This window comes from Neofelis nebulosa, chromosome 11, assembly GCF_028018385.1.
Source record: "Neofelis nebulosa isolate mNeoNeb1 chromosome 11, mNeoNeb1.pri, whole genome shotgun sequence".
NCBI lineage: Eukaryota > Metazoa > Chordata > Mammalia > Carnivora > Felidae > Neofelis > Neofelis nebulosa.
Genome location: NC_080792.1, coordinates 29,273,121 through 29,292,630, shown reverse-complemented (window position 1 = coordinate 29,292,630; position 19,510 = coordinate 29,273,121). Strand labels below are relative to the sequence as shown.

At 43.7% G+C, this 19,510-nt stretch overlaps 1 protein-coding gene across 3 annotated transcripts in view; it reads left to right on the top strand.

Annotated features, from left to right (window-relative positions):
* SETBP1 (SET binding protein 1) overlaps positions 1-19,510 on the top strand; it is a 377,368-nt gene that overhangs the window by 264,691 nt on the left and 93,167 nt on the right. For all 3 annotated transcript variants that reach the window (XM_058692233.1, XM_058692235.1, XM_058692234.1), the window contains exon 4: positions 67-3,526. In XM_058692233.1, coding sequence (XP_058548216.1) covers positions 67-3,526 — 3,460 coding nt within the window. The remainder of the gene's footprint in view (positions 1-66; positions 3,527-19,510) is intronic.

Sequence of the window (19,510 nt, the reverse complement as noted above, 5' to 3'; positions counted from 1 at the left end):
TTAAATATCTCCAACATGCTCATCTTTGTTTCTCTCTCTCTCCTTCTCCACCTGCCCCACCTTTAGGCTTATGAGCGGCCACAGAAACACTCAGCTCTCCACTATGACCCAGGCCTCCCACAGGACGTCACCAGTGACACCTTAAAACCAAAGCACCAGCAAAAAAGCAGCAGCCAGAACCACATGGACTGGTCCACCAACTCTGACAGTGGACCTGCCACTCAGAATTGCTTCATCAGTCCAGAGTCTGGCAGAGAAACTACAAGCACCAGCAAGATCCCTGCTCTTGAGCCCGTGGCTTCCTTTGCAAAGGCCCAGGGTAAGAAAGGCAGTGCAGGGAGCACATGGAGTCAGTTGTCCAACAGCAGCAAAGATCTGCTCTTGGGAGGCGTGGTCCCATCCCCAGGCAGCCACAGCTCACCAGCCCCACCCAGCAGCTCTGTCGAGTGCAATGGGCTTCAGCCCTTGGTAGATCAAGATGGCGGAGTTGCAAAGGAGCCCCCAGAACCACCTACTATAGGCAGCAAGAAAAAGTCCAGTAAAAAAGATGTGATAAGTCAAACCATATCAAACCCGGACCTGGACTGGGTCAAGAATGCCCAGAAAGCATTTGACAATACAGAAGGGAAAAGGGAAGGCTACTCTGCAGATAATGCCCAAGAGGCATCACCAGCCAGGCAGAACACGAGTTCTGTCAGTAATCCTGAAAATGACTCAAGTCATGTCCGGATTACTATCCCTATCAAGGCACCCTGTCTAGATCCAACCAGCCATAAGAGGAAAAAGAGACAGTCCATCAAAGCAGTGGTGGAAAAGATCATGCCAGAGAAAGCCCTGGCTTCTGGAATCACTATGAGCAGTGAAGTGGTTAATAGGATACTCTCCAACCCTGAGGGAAATAAGAAAGATCCCCGTGTCCCTAAGTTGAGTAAAATGATAGAGAACGAGTCCCCCTCAGTTGGCCTTGAAACAAGTGGAAATGCCGAGAAAGTCATTCCAGGAGGTCTGTCTAAGCAGCGGAAGCCACCCATGATCGTGACGCCTCCAGCGTGCACAGACCACTCTCCATCGAGAAAGCTGCCAGAAATCCAGCATCCCAAATTTGCTGCAAAACGGAGGTGGACATGCAGCAAACCAAAGCCCACCAGTATGCTTCGGGAGGCAGTCATGGCCACCTCCGATAAACTGATGGTGGAACCGCCATCTGCCTATCCCATCACCCCGTCCAGCCCTCTGTACACCAACACAGACAGTCTTACTGTGATCACGCCAGTCAAGAAGAAGCGGGGGCGGCCGAAGAAGCAGCCTTTGCTCACGGTTGAGACGATTCACGAGGGGACTTCTACCAGCCCGGTCAGTCCCATCAGCCGGGAGTTCCCTGGCACGAAGAAAAGAAAGAGACGACGCAGTTTAGCTAAGTTGGCCCAACTAGTGCCAGGAGAGGACAAGCCCATGAGCGAGATGAAATTTCACAAAAAAGTTGGAAAGCTTGGGGTGTTGGATAAGAAAACCATCAAAACTATCAATAAGATGAAAACACTCAAGAGAAAAAATATCTTGAACCAGATCTTGTCCTGCTCCAGCAACATTGCTCTGAAGGCTAAAGCTCCCCCAGAGACCAGCCCTGGGGCAGCAGCCATCGAGAGCAAATTGGGCAAGCAGATTAATGTCAGCAAGAGGGGAACCATCTACATTGGCAAGAAGAGGGGCAGGAAGCCAAGAGCAGAGCTGCCACCCCCATCTGAGGAACCCAAAACAGCCATCAAGCACCCAAGGCCTGTTTCTAGCCAGCCGGATGTTCCAGCCGTGCCTTCCAACTTTCAGTCACTTGTGGCATCTTCACCAGCAGCTATGCACCCACTTTCAACACAGTTAGGTGGGTCAAATGGCAACCTGAGCCCCGCCAGCACTGAAACCAATTTTTCAGAGTTGAAAACTATGCCAAATCTCCAGCCTATCAGTGCTCTTCCAACCAAAACCCAAAAGGGAATACACAGTGGAGCCTGGAAGCTGTCTCCCCCCAGGCTGATGGCCAACTCACCTTCCCACCTTTGCGAGATTGGGTCACTCAAGGAAATAACGCTGTCCCCCGTGAGCGAGTCGCACAGTGAGGAGACGATCCCAAGCGACAGCGGCATTGGGACGGACAACAACAGCACGTCTGACCAAGCAGAGAAGAGTTCAGAATCCCGACGGAGGTACTCTTTTGACTTCTGCTCCCTGGACAACCCGGAGACCATTCCGTCTGACACCAGCACAAAGAACCGGCATGGCCACCGGCAGAAGCATCTGATGGTGGACAACTTCCTGGCCCATGAAAGCCTCAAGAAGCCAAAGCACAAGAGGAAACGGAAAAGCCTGCAAAATCGTGATGACCTTCAGTTTCTGGCAGACCTGGAAGAGCTCATCACCAAGTTCCAGGTGTTCAGGATCTCCCACCGGAGTTACACCTTCTACCACGAGAATCCGTATCCCAGCATTTTTCGGATTAATTTCGATCACTATTACCCGGTGCCATATATCCAGTATGACCCGTTGCTCTATCTTCGCAGGACTTCAGACTTGAAGTCAAAGAAGAAGCGTGGTAGGCCTGCAAAAACCAATGACACCATGACAAAGGTGCCTTTTTTACAAGGGTTCAGCTACCCTATTCCCAGTGGAAGTTACTATGCACCCTATGGAATGCCTTACACATCAATGCCTATGATGAACCTTGGTTATTACAGTCAGTACCCAGCTCCTTTGTACCTGTCGCACACACTTGGAGCAGCTTCCCCATTCATGAGGCCAACAGTGCCACCACCTCAGTTCCACACAAGCTCCCACGTGAAGATGTCTGGTACAGCTAAGCATAAAGCAAAGCATGGAGTGCACCTGCAGGGACCTGTCGGCATGGGCCTCGGCGACATGCAGCCATCCCTGAATCCTCCCAAGGCGGGCAGTGCCGGTCTGTCCAGCGGTCGGCTCCACAAGAGAAAACACAAACACAAGCATAAGCACAAGGAAGACCGGATCCTGGGGACCCATGACAACCTGAGTGGTCTCTTTGCAGGCAAAGCCACAGGCTTCTCCAGCCACATCCTGAGCGAGCGGTTGAGTAGTGCGGACAAGGAGCTCCCACTAGTGAGTGAAAAGAATAAGCATAAGGAGAAGCAGAAGCACCAGCACAGTGAAGCCGGCCACAAAGCTTCTAAGAACAACTTTGAGGTGGACACCCTGTCTACACTGTCACTTTCTGATGCCCAGCATTGGACACAGGCCAAGGACAAAGGTGACTTGAGCAGTGAGCCTACAGACTCGTGCACAAAGAGGTACTCTGGCAGTGGTGGGGATGGTGGCAGCACCCGACCCGAGAGCCTGGATGTGTTCAGTGACATGACCCCTTCAAATGACAAGTGGGACAGTGACATGAGCGGGAGTAAAAGGAGGAGCTATGAGGGCTTTGGGACATACAGGGAAAAGGACATCCAAGCCTTCAAGATGAGCCGCAAGGAGAGAAGTTCTTACGACTCCTCCCTGTCTCCAGGTAAGGCCATGTTTCTCCTCAGACCCGGGCTGTCTTATTATTTCATTGCTGGCCTTTGCACGTCAGGAGTCTGCCATCATTGACACATTGTATTCACTAGTTTGCAGAGAGGTAGGGACCAGGTGGAAATGGGCGTTCTTCACATGTGACTTTGCAGCACTATTTATACATGGGTTATTTGGTATTTACTGCCTTTCCTCTCAGAGTCATTGCCTTGGGATCCATGGGCCTAGAGACAGCCCCGGTAGCTACCTAGACTACAACCACACCCACTGTGTGTATGCTTTCTATTAGAGATGCTATGCTTAAGTCCTCATCCAATCTGATGGTGCGGTTTGTTAGTGGCATAAACCCTCTAAAACTCACTAAGAATGCCAGTAAGATCCCAAGAATGTCAATGCTGGATGGGAGCGATATCTAGTTCATCTGGCATGCTGCCTCCAGAAGTCCCACATCCTAGGTGAGAAGTCTACAGCAGAGCCATTGGAAGCTGCCCACCTGTGCATCCTCAAGTGTACCTAATGAGGGAGCCATAGCTCCAGGCTGTCTTTTCCTCATTTTGTCCATGGACATTTGATAAGCTTCCCTGAGGAGACCCCACTCATCATTTCCCCGCATGAAGGGGAGGGAGCCTGGCTGAAAGGTGTTGCAAGCCTCCTGCCCCTACGGGAACTTACTGCCGCATCTCTTGGCATGTCTGCTGGGAGTGGGATTTTGCCCACTGATTGCTAAACTTAAAGTACTGGTTGCTGTTAGAAAGAGCTCATTCCTTGTCAGTTGCTGGCAGAATTTCCTTGCTAACGTTCCCACCCACACAGACCTTCCTTGCCACAGAAGCTTGATACTTCGTTGTAAGTATCCCTTTGTCCCTGTCCAGACATCATGAAAGTGATAAGACTCTTGCAGAACAGAACAGTTGTTTACGAGGAAAACAGCAGAAGCTCCTTTTCTAGGAGCTACAGAAGCTGAAAGGATTTCTCATGCTCCCTCTACCCCCAGATAGTACAAGCACTCTGGCCACAGTCTGCTTTTAAAAGACTAGTCATCTTTATTTCAGGTTTGGGTGTAGTGTTTCTCCTCTGTTTGTGATGTGTACCTCTTCCCTCCTGGGTAGTCCATCATGAGTGAAGGTGAGGGCAGTGTATTCATGAGGAATTAGAGTCATTTTTCTAGGCCAGCAGACTTCAGAAGAAATATGATTATGAGTTGGAAACCACTTAAAGATTGCCTCAAATTACCACTAGCTTGTGAGTTGCTGTAGTGGTGGATGTTCTCCTTGGTTAATGAAGAGACCAATTAGCAGTCATGTCTCCTACTGAAGGTGATAAATGGCCCACACTTCATAATTGCCCAAAGTGGATAAATTGCCCAAAGTGGATGTTCTCATCTAAGTTTCTCTGTTTCTCATCATCAGACTTTGTTGAAAGTATTTGTTTTTTTCTACACAAAGCTCAAATTAAGCCCACCTGGACGGAGTTGCCAGATTAAACTTTTACATGAGAAAAACTATTGCTCTCTTTCAATATGGTGAAATTGATCCACAGGTCCAACACCAGCCATGGACAGAGGGTTCTCTTCATTTTTGTATTTTCTTGGCATTATTTAGCAAAACAGTAATGTTGCCATGTTATTACTAAGAAGCTACAAGCAAGGATCCTAACTTAACAGACCTGAGAAGCAAGATCTTAGAAGCTAAAATCTCTATCCATCATTGCTCATTAGATTTCTCAGCAGTCATACCAAGATTTTTCTCTGGTTGGACTACATTTCCGGGTGCTGGTTGACTTCATGAAGGTTCCCAGATAGAGATCCATCTCTGATCCCTGTGTGTCTCTGAAGGTGCCCACCCTCTTAGCCATACAGTTCTATCTGGGTTTGCATTCACATGATGGCATTACTTTCTTCAAAATTCCCCTTCCTCTCCCTATCTTCTTATTCATTCTTTACTCTGCCACATCAGGTGAAAAGAAACCAGCATTATGACAAGTGTCATAAAAGAAAGCTGGGTTCAACCTAATTGGGTATTAATTGGGTACTCTGTGATGTAGGACCTTAGGCATGGCATTCTGTTTCTTTGGGTTAGTGTCTACTCATCTGTATCTGACAGGGTTGGGCCAGACCTCTTTCATATAGTATGTTTCAGTTCTTAAAGCCATTTCGCATGCATTTCTTGATGACACCCTGCAATCTTAGAAGAGAGGTATTTTCATTTCTATTTTACAAATACATTGAGGTTCAGAGATCAAGTGACCTGCTCGGGTTTAGAAAGCCATTATTTATGATTTTAAGCCCAGGGCTTTGGCCATCGCATTGCAGCTTGAACACAGGCCACCAATAGTTAAGCCAAGTCTAGAACACAGGTCCTGGTCCTCAGCTCAGTACTCATGTATTCCTCTATGGCCCTTCCTCTCAGATATCCATCCATCCCCCAATTACATGCCTTTCCCTAAGGCATCTTCACAGCAATTATGTGATAATTACAGAAGAGAGTAATTAAGGAAAGACCACATCCCTGTATTCAATTCCCAACCAATGAAAAAGGACCCCTAATGGCCCAACCTTTTCTAGACATTAGCCTGGAAATGTCTACCTGGACAGGCTTCCACCTCTGCTCCTTCTGCAATCCAGTTCTCGGAGTTATTTTTGCTACTGCTTTGTGCTTACTCTGTGTTATATTTTTTTCTTCTTCAGCGTTTTAGTGAATCATAGTTGTTGGTGGTTTCTATATCTATATGAGTTATGTCTGTTGTCCCTACACATTTTGTTGAATATGTTACTGGAGGAGATCAGATTCTCTATCACTCCCCTCCCTTCCAAACCTTGGCCTCATCTCACCTGTATTCCAAATGTCCCCTCTATTTCTGAACCCCAAAAGCATCAGGGACAAAATGCCTTTAGCAGCACTTGGAATTCAATGTCAGAGTTTGTCAAGACTCCCCAAAGAGTGCTCACCTTAATGTGACACACTTGAAGGAACACCAAGTCCCATTAAAAGGTGGAAGGCAGGTGGAGTGAGACTGAGGTTACTGGAGGCATTAAAACCTTTAAGAGACTTTACCTGAGTCGAGGTGTCTCTTCTGTGGATGATACTGAGGGTCCTGCTTGGAAAAAAGTATCAGTATTCCTCACAATTTCTCTCCCTCTACCTTTTCTTTCTCCACTCTGGATTCATTCCCTTAGCATCCCAATGTCCTATTTCACATGAGCTAGTCTTTTCTAAAATAGATATGACATAAATATAGATGCCATTCTTTAGCCTGTTGAGGACCAGATTTAGGAGCTAAGTCAAGAGAGGACTTTGAGCATTCCCTGAGATCAGAGCTGATGGAAGACACCATATAAATGGAAGTCATTACCATTATGGAGACAGAAATTAGAGACTTCATTTAGCAATAGCAATAGTTGCACACTCCATTTCCTCTTTCCTGCTTGGAAAATCATTCTTTCTCCAACCCCCTTGGCCCAGCAGATGGATGCATTGTCTTGTTAGCCCCCTTACAACACACCTAGAGCTTAGAAGTCACATGGACTCTTTACCATTTTTCTCTATTTTACCCCTTCTGCTTTGTTTGTTTTTTTGTTTGTTTGTTTGTTTCAGAAGGCAGTGGATCTTTTGATCTGTTTTCTAAATGGATACCATCTGCTAAATCTCCATTTATAAAAATGCTTGTCTGGGACCAAATAATGGATAAGTAGTGGGAAGGTGCCATCCACAGATACCCAAAGCTGGAAGGAGCCTGATGGGCCCTCATGTGTGCCTTTCTCCCACCAGGCATCACCATCTTTAGTGCACTGACATGCTGCAGATTCCTAGAAGAGAAATCCTGTCCAAGTTTGATAACACATAGTCAGAAGGATGCCACATGCTCTCAAAGCCAACTTCTCCTTAGGTGGTGGAAGAGGTCTGTAGTGTGAGTGATGTTCTCCCCATTCATACCACTTAGAAACAATTTTTGCATATTTTGACCTAATATTATGCTGGGAACTTCAGAAATAGATGCCCAAGCCAAGAATAATACAAAACCCTCCTCCAATCAGGCATCCAGATGAGGAAATTAGCCACATTGATGAAATGTCATGAAAATTATATAAAAGAACTATGTGTGAGGAATGTTTTCTACAAATAGAATAGAAGGAAGAAGAGGTCTCATGGGAGAAAAAGTTAAGACCAGGAAAAAAGAAAGTGAAAAATAAAAAGATGATGAAGTGCAGTCTGTTTAATCTTAATCCAGGTTGAATTCTGGGTCATCCTGTGGGAGGAAATGAAAGATTAATTAGCTAATGGCTGCTGTGTGGTTTAACAGGATTATGAGCACCTGGCCCAGTCTTGTCTCCTCCACTATTCAGCTGAAAGACCTCTTCATCTTTTTCACTCTGTTTTCCCAAGTGGGACTGTGGTAGGAAAAGTTCTGACCAGATCTCATAGTCTCAGATTCTAAAAGTCTCAAATTTATACAGTGCAGTTTGAATGCAAACATATATGCACATGCATGTGCACAAACATACAGATTGGATAGTTAGGAAGAAAGTGCTCAAGTTATTGGCCAACTTGGCCAATTAACTAGCTGTGCAATGAAATTTCCAAACAGATCCCTCTGGTCTGTGTATTAAATTATATGACTCACCACCATTCATCTTTGGCTCCAGCCACTTCCTCTAGCCATTTGATTTCACTTTTCAAAAAGGTGGAACTCTCCATACCTGACCCCCCACCAACAAGTTAGCTCATTCCTTTTCTGTGCTGAACCCACAGTCATCACCTTCGAAAAAAGATTAGAGCACTTGTGTGACCCATTGCCTGGGAACAGACAGAGCATGTTTGCATTTGTATTTAGACTCAGAAGTAAAAGAATCTTAACAATGTAGTATAAACACCTCATTTTGCTGATGAGTACATTGAGGCTTAATAAGGTCAAGTGACTCACCCAGTGATACATACCTAATTGGCAGAAGAGCTCAAACCCAGAAGCTTAACATCAGGGAGAGGGAGAGGGAGAGGGAGAGGGAGAGGGAGAGGGAGAGGGAGAGGGAGAGGGAGAGGGAGAGGGAGAGGGAGAGGGAGAGGGGGAATAAAAGAAAAAAAACTAGAAAGGTGAGTTGTGGGAGTGATGTTAAGCTATATGTTTTCTTTTGCTGTGAGCTGTTGTAAAAGGTAAGCATCTATTTGACAATAATTTGGTTTCCAGGCTGTCTCGGGGGACCCATGTTTGGGACTGGAAACAATCTTTGTGGGCTCTGATGGAAGTCATTTTTTTTCCTTTCCTGTCTTAACAATTGCACATACTTATTTTATTGGGCCTCCCAAGGTTCCTCCTAAGGTTTTCTCTTGGAAACCAGGAATTAATCAAATTAAATGTTGTGACCCATAACTTTCTGGCAACGAAAGAAAAAAATCTTAGATTCCCAGCATCTCTTTTTCCACATTAAAATCAGAAATCAAGCCATTCTGCCTTTGGAGCAAGAAGTCCCCAGGCCATTTATCTTCCCACAGTTGGCAAACGCTCCCCTGTCCTGTTGGAAGTTTTTATTTATACCTTGTGGCTTTGGAGAATTATGCAGATTCAGGTGTGGGTGCAGAGAGCTTACAGTTTCAACAGACTTGGCTTTGATACAACATGGAGCCTTTCTTGGCTAGAGAAATCAATAAAGCATGCTTGCCAAAGACTGGTGTGTCACTGGGGCAGAGATGAGATTGGTGCCTTCAGAAAGACTTTCCAGAAGCCCATCTCTTTCACTCTATAAACGAAAAGGTAATGAGACTGAATACTTGCTTGGATTGTGGCATAGGCTCGTGTCAGTATAACACTTAGTACAAATTGGCTGAATTCAAGGGGGTGATAACGACAAGGGAAAATGTAAAAACGGATTTCTTTGGTGGCTGGTATACACACACACACACACACACACACACACACACACATACACACATTTGGTGCAGTCCTGGGGGAGGAATTCAAGGATTAATAAACTGGATGCTTATGCCCTCAAAGAAATTACAATCCAGAAGTCTCTCCTGTTAATGCAGAGGAGGAAACTGGATGAAGCTGATCTTACAAGGCAGGCTATAAGCGCCATCAGAAGCCACAGAGGAAGCGCTGGGGCTGCCCAAATGAGGGTAAGCCACCTCCATGTTTTCAGTACAAGTACAGCAGTGGAATCAGAAATGCTTCTTTGCAGTAGTTGCTATTTAAGATGGGTCTTGATGGATGGAAGAAGCTTTGGAGAGTGGAAATGGTAGAGGACTGAAGGGAGGTGGAGGTGAGGTGGTGAAGCAAGCACAATGTGGAAAGGAAGCCATGTAAACAAAGGTATTTAGGTGGAAGTACCCAAGAAACATTTGAGAAATGGTGTTTACTCCAGTTTTGTTGAGGATAGGATCTGCAGTTGGGGATCATGACAGATAAGGCCAGAAAAGACTGTTGTCCTCATGAGTTAGGGTTTTTTTTCCCTACACTGTGAGGCTTGTGCTTAATGAAGTAGGCAGTGGGAAGTCATTTTTTAAATAGGCAAAAGTCATGAAATGACCAAATTATACTTTGTCTTTCTTTCCTGAACACTCTTTCCCACTAGTCTGGGTTGAGCCAACCTGCTCCATCTTTGGTCTTTCCGTACGATATGCTAATTATCCATGTTTTATTTGGGTTGTACCCACCACCCTGCTTTCCTTCCCTACCCTAGCGCCCACATTATAAGTAGCATAAAAATATCATTACTCAGGTGAGTCATTCTTAATTCATCTCTTTTCCTCTCTAGCTAAAGTCAAAGATGATTCCAATATGTTGGCCCCAGACAACTGGAAGAGTGGTAGCATATGAACAGAATTACAGAAATCAAAGAAAGAATCTGGTTGGTGTGCAAGAAATTGAGTTGCTAAGGCAGAAGTCAATAGTGCTGTGCAGAGCAAGAGAGAGAATTACAGAGAATAAAGAAAAGAGGGTGGAAGAGAGGACCCTGTGGCTCACCTTAAAGAGAGAAGCAGAATAAGAGGGAATCAGGAAAGATGCAGAGAAGAAATGCTAGAAATGTTGGAGGGAAACCAAGGAGTCAAAGAAGAATGCGTTTAAGAAGAATGGGGTGGCCCTTAGGACCAGAAGCTTCAGAGAGTTCATGGGAGATGAGAATATGTATGAACATATCAGTGGTCCTGAAGCAACAGAAATTTTAAATATTATGTAATTAGTGCCTCATATGGTTACGGCTTGGTGGGCCATGTACCAAATACAAGTGATAAGAAGTTAAAGAATCAAGTGGACAATGAGAAAATGCGGGCTGTAGGTGCAGACAGTGAAAGTGGTTCTAGCCATGCTCCAGCTTCTAAGGAGATTTTATTTCTTATCAGCCTTTGATGGGAGGTGATGCACCCAATCTTAGTACTTCTTAAGCCTAATGTCCCCACGTCTGGGGGCATAAAAACAATGCGAGAACCTTTTATGCTGTGCCATTCTGCCTTTCCATGAAATCCATGTATAGAAAAGATAAAGGTTATAGTATTTGAAAAGAGGTAAGAGTGTAGGCCAGCTCCCCCTTCCCTGCCCCACAGACACTTGAGCACTTAATTTTTGATCATGGTAATATCTATTTGAAAACTCCTCTCTGTGGTACCGTGGGTGTTGGCTGTGCTCCTGAGAACATATGGAAGATCAGTCCTGGCTGTCACAGTTCTGACAAATGCATCTTTTATTGAACATTTACTATATGCAAAGTATTATAGACTAAAGCCCAATCGTTGCTCTTCCAGAGGTCTTCACTACTTTGCCGAATGAAGTATATATGCTGGCTCGTAAAGACCCTATATTCACAAAAATGATCAAGAGCTCTTTAGTTACTTAATATATATCACAGTGCCAGGGGCAGTTAGGGAGACCAGAAGAAAAAAAAGCAAGGAAGGGCTCCTACTTCAAGTTCCTTATACTATACTGAAGGGAGGCTAAGTTAGCATACATAAAGCAACCAGGGAATAAATGCAGACCAAATTTAATCCATGCTCAGTGGCCAACAGTGGGGGCTATAGGGATCCAGGATCAGGAAATATAATAGTATTCAAAAGACAAAATCCTAGAGCCAAGCCTTGGAGAGTGGAAGTGTAGTGGATGAGTGTGGCCACACGTGGTAAAGATGTGCAGTTGGGCATATGTGGGGGGTACAGGAAGGCACCTGGCTGATTGAAGTCTGCAGTTGGGTGGGAAAGGTTTTTAAGAGGCAAAGCTGCCATGCAGAGGATGTGAAACTGCATCCTGGAGGATGCACTGAGGAGGACACACTGACATTAAAGGGTGCTGGGCATGAAGGGTTTTGAGCTTGGTGCTAGCTTGGTGCTGGGTGCCAGGTAAAGTGATCAAGTGCCAGGAAACATGCCTATCCTCAAAGACTTTGTAAAGCTATCAGGAGACAAGAGATTGACATATACACATATGCAAAGCAATTAGACACAATAGTGAGAGTCCATACATTTAATGACTAGAAATAAAAACCCATTCTACAGGAAGAAAGGACCCATAAAGTAACTTTCAGAGTAATAACCTGCATGTTGTAAAAGCAAGTTGGTATTGGTGTTTGCCCCATTACATAGGGATTCAGAGCAAGTCAGAGGCATTAAGAGAGGATCGGTAGCACATCCCTCAGGCAGCCTCTGCTGTGGTGTTTGCACTCTTCTGTGAAGGGGTTAGGGAGCCTGGGAAGGTGGGCAGCAAGTCCATGTGGAGACAGGGCTCCCCTTGTTGATGGAGGATCTAAGGACACACAGAGATGAAAAGCTTTCCCCGAGGCTGCATCCCAGTCACCCTTACATCTGAACAGGGTGCTATGCTCTTCAAAGTGCATTTCCTTACTTTTATTTGATCTCCAGAATCCACTGAGGTTTGCAGATAGATGTTGCTCTCTCACTTGACAGGCAAGGAAATCAAAACCCAGAGGGTTAAAAGTCTTTGTCCAAAGTCACCGAACCAGTTTTGCACAGAAAAAGTGCTGGCTCCCAGGTTTCCTGATTTTTCTCATCAACTCCCTTTTCCACTAGATTTTCTATGTCGTTGACAAGGTCAATAATATGACTCAGCTTCTAAGTTATCCTTAAAGAACCGTTGCCAGTGGGTTAAATGGTGGAGCCCAGAATAAAGCACTAGCGATTTGGTGTTGGTTAAAATTAGTTTTTTATATAGAAGAAGCTCTTTGGAGACAGGTTCAGCCAGGCACACGGTGTAAGGCTGATTCTCTGTGTAGAGACTGGGGAATAGATTCCCCAAATGGAGCATGAATATCCTGAAAATCACAAAGGAGTGTTTTGTGATTATTCACTAAACTACAAAACACTAAAACTAATATTAAAACTTTGTGGTTTTAAGGAAAAGTGTTACACAGTTTGAGGGACTTTATACATCTCCTAGCAAACACACAGAAACTTTCATCTTGAGAGTGATATATGCTAAAAATGAAAACAGAGTGGAACAAGGCCTTAAGGAAACAGTGGGATTGGGCTGTATCTCAAAAATTTGGAGAATTGTTAAGTTAGGAGACTAATCATCCCCTTTTCAATGTCCATGAGAACTTGGGGTGTGGGCTGAAAGAACCATTGTTCCAAAACAATTTGTCATGTCTTATATTCCAAGCAAGACCAGGAGGCCAGAAGCGTTCTTGTATAGGATATACTTTTTGTACTGTTAGTTATGTTTATACTTAACTTATCTACTCTAATTACACCATTGAAAAGTATCAAGTAGCTAAAATGTATAAGACATAGTTAGTACTGGGTGATGTTATGACTGTAAGTATGTAGGGGACACCTTGTCATCCTTCAATGGAGGTGTCATAGTCCTAGGATTCTGTGTCAGTATGACTTCTACAAACAACAAACCCTTTTAACACTAGATGTTATTTTTCTCTCTGAGACCCCAACAACAACAACGATAAAAATGGATTCCCCACCCATAGCATAAAGCAAATGAGCATTTGGAGAAACATTTATTGTGTCTTTCATTAACTAGAAACAAATACCTATTAGTGTAGAAAATTTCGAAAATTTAGGAAACCATGTATGAAAAAAGTCACTTATAATCTCACTAAATAAGCATTATGATAATGTAAATGCACAGGTGCCAGCTAGGGTCTTTCTGCCCCCCTCCCTTTCCATCCCTCCTCAGGAGAAGCTAGAGAAAGCCAACCCATACTCCTCTCCCCCAGTGTCCCTCCTTTTTCTCCATTGTCCCCACCACCACTTTGGTTGCCTGATTGTTTCAACTTTCTCTCAAGTACCTTTCCCAGAATTGACCACGATAACTTTTCCTTCTGCATTTTACATCATTGCCCAAAGACTATATATATATACATATATATATATATATATATGTATATATATGTATATATATATATAATGCAGCAGCAATTGGGCATGAAAACCATCCATATTTCCACACTATCCTATTTAATATCTCCACAAGAATCCAAGTGCTAGGACAACAACCAGGAAGGGACACATTAGTCATGGCTGAAGATGCTTGCCAAAATGTTTTCCTAAGAATCACTGAGTTTTGAGTGTTTCTTTTCAGATTGGAATCTGACAAGGGGGAGGGATGCAGTAACTTTTCCAAAGCTTGAGATCCGCGACTCCACACCACAACAAGGACTGCTACCATTTGGGGTGGGTTACAAATACCATGCCCACTTTACACACAGACACACACAGAACAACTCCAACTAGAGCTGCTCTTATTGGTCAGTGTTGCTGTCACTTATACTGAGAGCATTTAATGGGAAGGAGCCAGCGATTAATTATAGGACACAATTATTATCCAGTTGATAATAATTATAATAGTGGAAACTGTCCCAGTGGTCTTAGAGAGGATAATCTTGTTTCTGGGTTTCTTCTTCATCTTCTTCTGGTGAGGACTCTAAGCCATGACTCCTTCCAGGAAGTCCACCAGCATAGCACGTCTTGCCACCTGCACAGGGAAGTCACTCAGACCCCAGAAATGCTTCACTCATATGGGCTGGCTTTCCACTGGCCTCTGGCCAGTTGCACCATCTTGGTCTCTAGCACTTTTCCTCTACTTCATTTTTCATTTTGTTGATCCTTTTGGCAATAATCAACTCAGAGAAAAACTCTAATTTCATCTACCCTCCCCTTACAGCTCTAAGTAAATATATTCATTATTGAAATAGAAAAAGAAGAAAGGAATCGTTTCTCATGAAATATCTGGGAAGGCAACCATAGGTAAATGAATAATTGATGCCAGATGTAGAAATATAAAATCTTATTGCATGAAATCCAAAATTCTTTATCTGGCTTTAAAGAGCCTCCATTATCTACTGTCCCAGCCTCACCTTGACTCCTGATCATTTTCAGCTTATTCCCTTGCTGTGAGTTCTGCTAAATCTCCTCCTTATCCTACAGAAAATACCATAATTAGCCCTTCTTCTGAGTCTCCAACCACCACGTTGTCTCCTTTCCACAGAACATCCTCTTCTTTTCTCTCTGGCTTCTGATCTTACTGAGTCATTTTCTTAGCCATTCTGGCGCCTCCTTCTTCTCTAATATAACCAATCCTAAAGTCTTCAGTTTCATTTCACTTATTTATATATGGCCTTGTATTATTTACCTTTATTTTAGGTAAGGATGTCTTGACTCACCCAAAGAAAATTTGAGTTGGGGGCCAGGGATCAGGATCATGCCATCTTCTCTGTTTGTAGCTTATACGGCATTCAGATGGTACTGAGCATGCATAGATCTTACTAAGGGACCAATTGGCTAGCTTGATCTTGCAGACCTCCACAGGCTCCTGGCACACGCTTTGAGGAGCACCAGCTTAAGAATGAATGCAGCAGCTTCTAAGGCAGCCTAGTAGAGCCAAAAAAAAAAAAAGAAAAAAAAAAAAAAAAAGGAAACAACTCTCAGGAGTTAAAGGCTCTCAGATGTAGATTTGGATGCTAAATCCCCCACTTACTGGTAGTGTGACCTTGGGCAACTTAGCATTTTTGATCTTCCTTTTCCTCATCTGAAAAATGAGGCTATTAATACCTACCTGGCAGAGTTTTTTGAGAACTAAATAAAAGCAGAATATACACAGGAGCATCCAGCACACTGCTTACTACATGATTGTTAATAATGTTCATTTCCTTTCACTTCCACTTTGGATAATATATTCAAGCACAGAAAATACAAGCCAGCAGATTGCTATAGAAGTCTTCTTTAAACAGCAGGCTTTCCCTCCCAATTATGCTCTTACTGGGATCAGTTAAATCCCTCTCCGAATACACATACACACACAGAGGGGCAGACATCAGCTGGACGACAGTTGTATTTGATGACAAAGATAAGGTGTCAGGATTATACAGTTATGGTGAATAAGTAACAAAATACACATTTCACCCAAAGTTCTCTTGAAAGGGGTGGCAATTTCAATCCTCTGGCATTTGGTCTGTCACAGTGAGAGTTTGTTAGTGCCATTCAGTAGCACCTGTTTTGTAGACCAATTTATCCACTAACCCCAGACATAAAAATGCAGTGAGAGAGAGTGAGATTTGTATTCGTCTTCTATTGTTGCTGTAACAATTTATCACAAATTGAGCAGCTCAAAACAACACAGATTTATTATTTCACAGTTTCTGTAGGCTGTTGGTCCAGGGACTCAGCTGGGTCCTCTGCTTAGAGTCTTACTGAGCTGAAATCAAGGTGTGGGCAGGGCTCTGTTCCTTACTGAAGGTTCTGGAGTAGGACCAACTGCCATCTCATTCAGGTTGCTGATCCATTCAGTTCCTTGTGCTTTTAGGACTATGGCCCCTGCTGGCTGTTCCAGGGGCTGATCTTTGCTTCTGGAAGCTACCCACCTCCCTTATGCTTTTTATGTGGCTTGTCCATCAGCAGAGGGTCCAATCCCTCTGACTTTCCCTTCCTCCTCATCTCTCTGACCCCTGGACATGGCTCTCCCCTTATGCCCTCCTGCCTTTCCCTGGACACAGGCACCACATGCTCCCATGCCTTCTGACTTCACATGCTCTTTCTTTCTCCCAGGACACCCTTCAGAGGGGAAGATACTGACATTTGCTTCATGACTGACCACCTGGGTTCTTTGTATATTTCTCCTTATGATCTGATAAAGGTTTATCTCATGGATAAATTTAGAAACACGATTTTTATAAAGTCAGTTATCAAACCTCATATTGCTAAACTGAATGGTAAAGAACTCAGAAGGGAGACCATTCATTTTTAGTCTGCAATAGCACATGCAATGCTTCATGAAAGAGGTGTTGTCATACTGGGGCCTGGAAGAATTGGCTGGATTTAGATAGATGGGGAACAGAGAGGAACAGCTTAGGGGGCAATACAAATATATATGTAGTATTCTTCAAAAAAATATTGCATTCAGTCATTACATATGTATTTTAAAACTTTTGCAAATATAAGAATGAATAAGATAAGGCTCCTGTATTTGTTTGTTTGTTTTTTAATTTGAGAGAGAGATTGAGCATGCGAGCAGGGGAGAGTGACAGAGGAGAGAGAGAGAGAGAGAGAGAGAGAGAGAGAGAGAGAGAGAGAGAGAGAGAGAATCCCAAGTGGGCTCCATGTTCAGCATGGAGCCCGACACAGGGCTGGGTCCCATGACCCTGGGATCATGACTTTAGCTGAAATCAAGAGTCAATGGACTGAGCCACTCAGGTGCCACAAGGCTCCTGTATTTGTAAAGTTTATAGTCAACTGGTTGATGTGGAAGAGAAAAAAAAGAAATAAAATAATTAAAGAACAATGTGATCCATTTAGAGAGAACAAACATGACCAATGAGGCACGGTCAGCTTGATTTGATTGCTTGTCCTTGTGGAGGGCTAGGGAAGAGGCCTGCCTGGGTAGGTGTGGTCTTATCAGAGAGCTTCTTGTCTTGTGCTAGTTTTCAATTAGGTGCCACCAGCAAGAGGGGACGTCCAGGATCAAAGAAATGTCATGACAATCACTGTGTCTTCTGCAGATTAGTCTGGCCATGATATGACTGACCTTGATCATTTAAGTAGTTCCAGGCCATCTTGCAATTCTGTGATATGTCTGAATAGCTTAACAAACCCTTTCTTCATAAGCGGGCAACGATGGCTCTCCCGCTAATCCCTGCCTGAACGATTGAGTTATAATGACTTGCACTTTGAGGGTGCCTTGGTGGGCTAACCAGCAACCAAAACCTCAGTTTGTAATCCAGGCATAGCTTGCCTGCTAGGAGGAGGTAGCTCAGAACATGTATTAAATCAAACTATTTCTCACTCTTAATTTCTTTTCACAGTTCAGAATCTGTGTTTTATTCCATGTGAAAAGGAAAATAACTCTCTTGCTTGGATTTCTTGCTGACATTTCTCTTTGGCGGAGGTCAGGAGTGTATGTGTGTGTGTGTGGGGGGGGGTTGTTATGAATGCTTACTGTTCCTCATAGTACAGCTCTGTGGCATTTTCATAAAATACCAACCACCAAAATTCTAGTAATCACAAAAACGTGTGCTTTCTCCTTATATCCACTAAAATTCTTTCTCTCATTAAAAAAAAAAAAAAGAAAGTTCAGAAATTAAATTAGAAAGCTAAACTTGATATCTTTAAATTCTTTTGGTTTCAAGAGAAAAAAAAAAGCTACAGTTTTTCTGATTTCCCTTCAGCTAAATGTTACTCCTGAATGGGGAAAATTGTACAAAAAGTCTGAAGATTGGAGACTTTGACATGAGGGGAGGATTTGTATTTCCTTGCTATTAAATGAGAAGAAGAAGGAACCCTCAGTTATGTCTAATCTTTAGGAACGCAGGGCCCTGTCCAACCGCAAACTGTTGGCAGTATCAGAACGCTACACAGAATGTTCTTTTAAGCTTTTCCCGCCTCCCAAACCTTTCCTGTGAAGTTATAAATCTCAGCATGTAGAGACTCTTTTATTCAAATAAAGTATGGACTTCAGGTTGGGCCCCTTGGCATCGTTTCTGCTGGCTACCTGCTGGAGAGACAGTCCCAAGAAAAGCAGGCATACTTAGCTCGTTTGACTTCACTTGTGAAATCCCATTTGTCCCTCCTACACCAAGTCCCTACTCTGGGGAGCTGTGATTTAATAGCTCTGTGCCCAGAGGAAGTCTTACCCAACCCCTCATAACATCCTCCTGATTGTTTAGAAAATGAAATTGCTCTGAAGGTAACCCCATCGCCACCTTGCACTTCCTCATCTTCTGTTTACAGCAGGCCTCCCGATTCTGCCTACACAATGCTCCCTTCCTCATCATTGCAGCAGGCAGATGTGTGTGGCCTCGGGGGTAGCTGTACCTGGAGGAGTCCCAAATAGTGTCCATTTGGGTTCAGATAGGCGGGCAGATGCCCTGAATATGCTGATGCCTTGAGTCAGAGAATCCTAATTCTCCACATCTGGTTATTTTGCACCTTGGAACAGTGACTCACGGTTTGCAAAGTACATTTGTGCCCTTTCCCTGATCATCACAGCCCCATATGCTAAGAACTCATATTATGTCCTCAGGGAACAGGCCCAGCAGATTTGCTTAGGAACTCAGGCCAAAAAGTGACAGGCACCTTCTGATTTAGAGCAATGAGCAATCACTGGAAGGAACTGGGAAAGGAAAGAGGCTGGCCAAAGAGAGAACTCTGCCTCTGATTTCTCAAGTTCAAACAGGGATAATAATAGATTCCACCTCATAGGGTATGTCTACTTATAAAGTTGTACCATAGTGTCTGACTCATAGGAAAAAATGCAATAAATATTGGTGGTTATAATTATTGTTATTATTAAGCATGTATTAGGCACTTATGGTATGTCGACCTTTATTTCATATTTTGTATACAATGATTCCAGTTGGTTTTCAATCATAGATTATATACTGTTGCTCTAATTCCAAATAAATGTGATTGTTTTTAAACAAGTGTATTAAGCATCTACCTACTTTGTTTCAGAGACTCTTAATACACAAAGACTCATATGACCCAGTCACTGCTCCTCAAGGGTCTCTATCCCAAGAGAGAGATGCGCAAGGAGA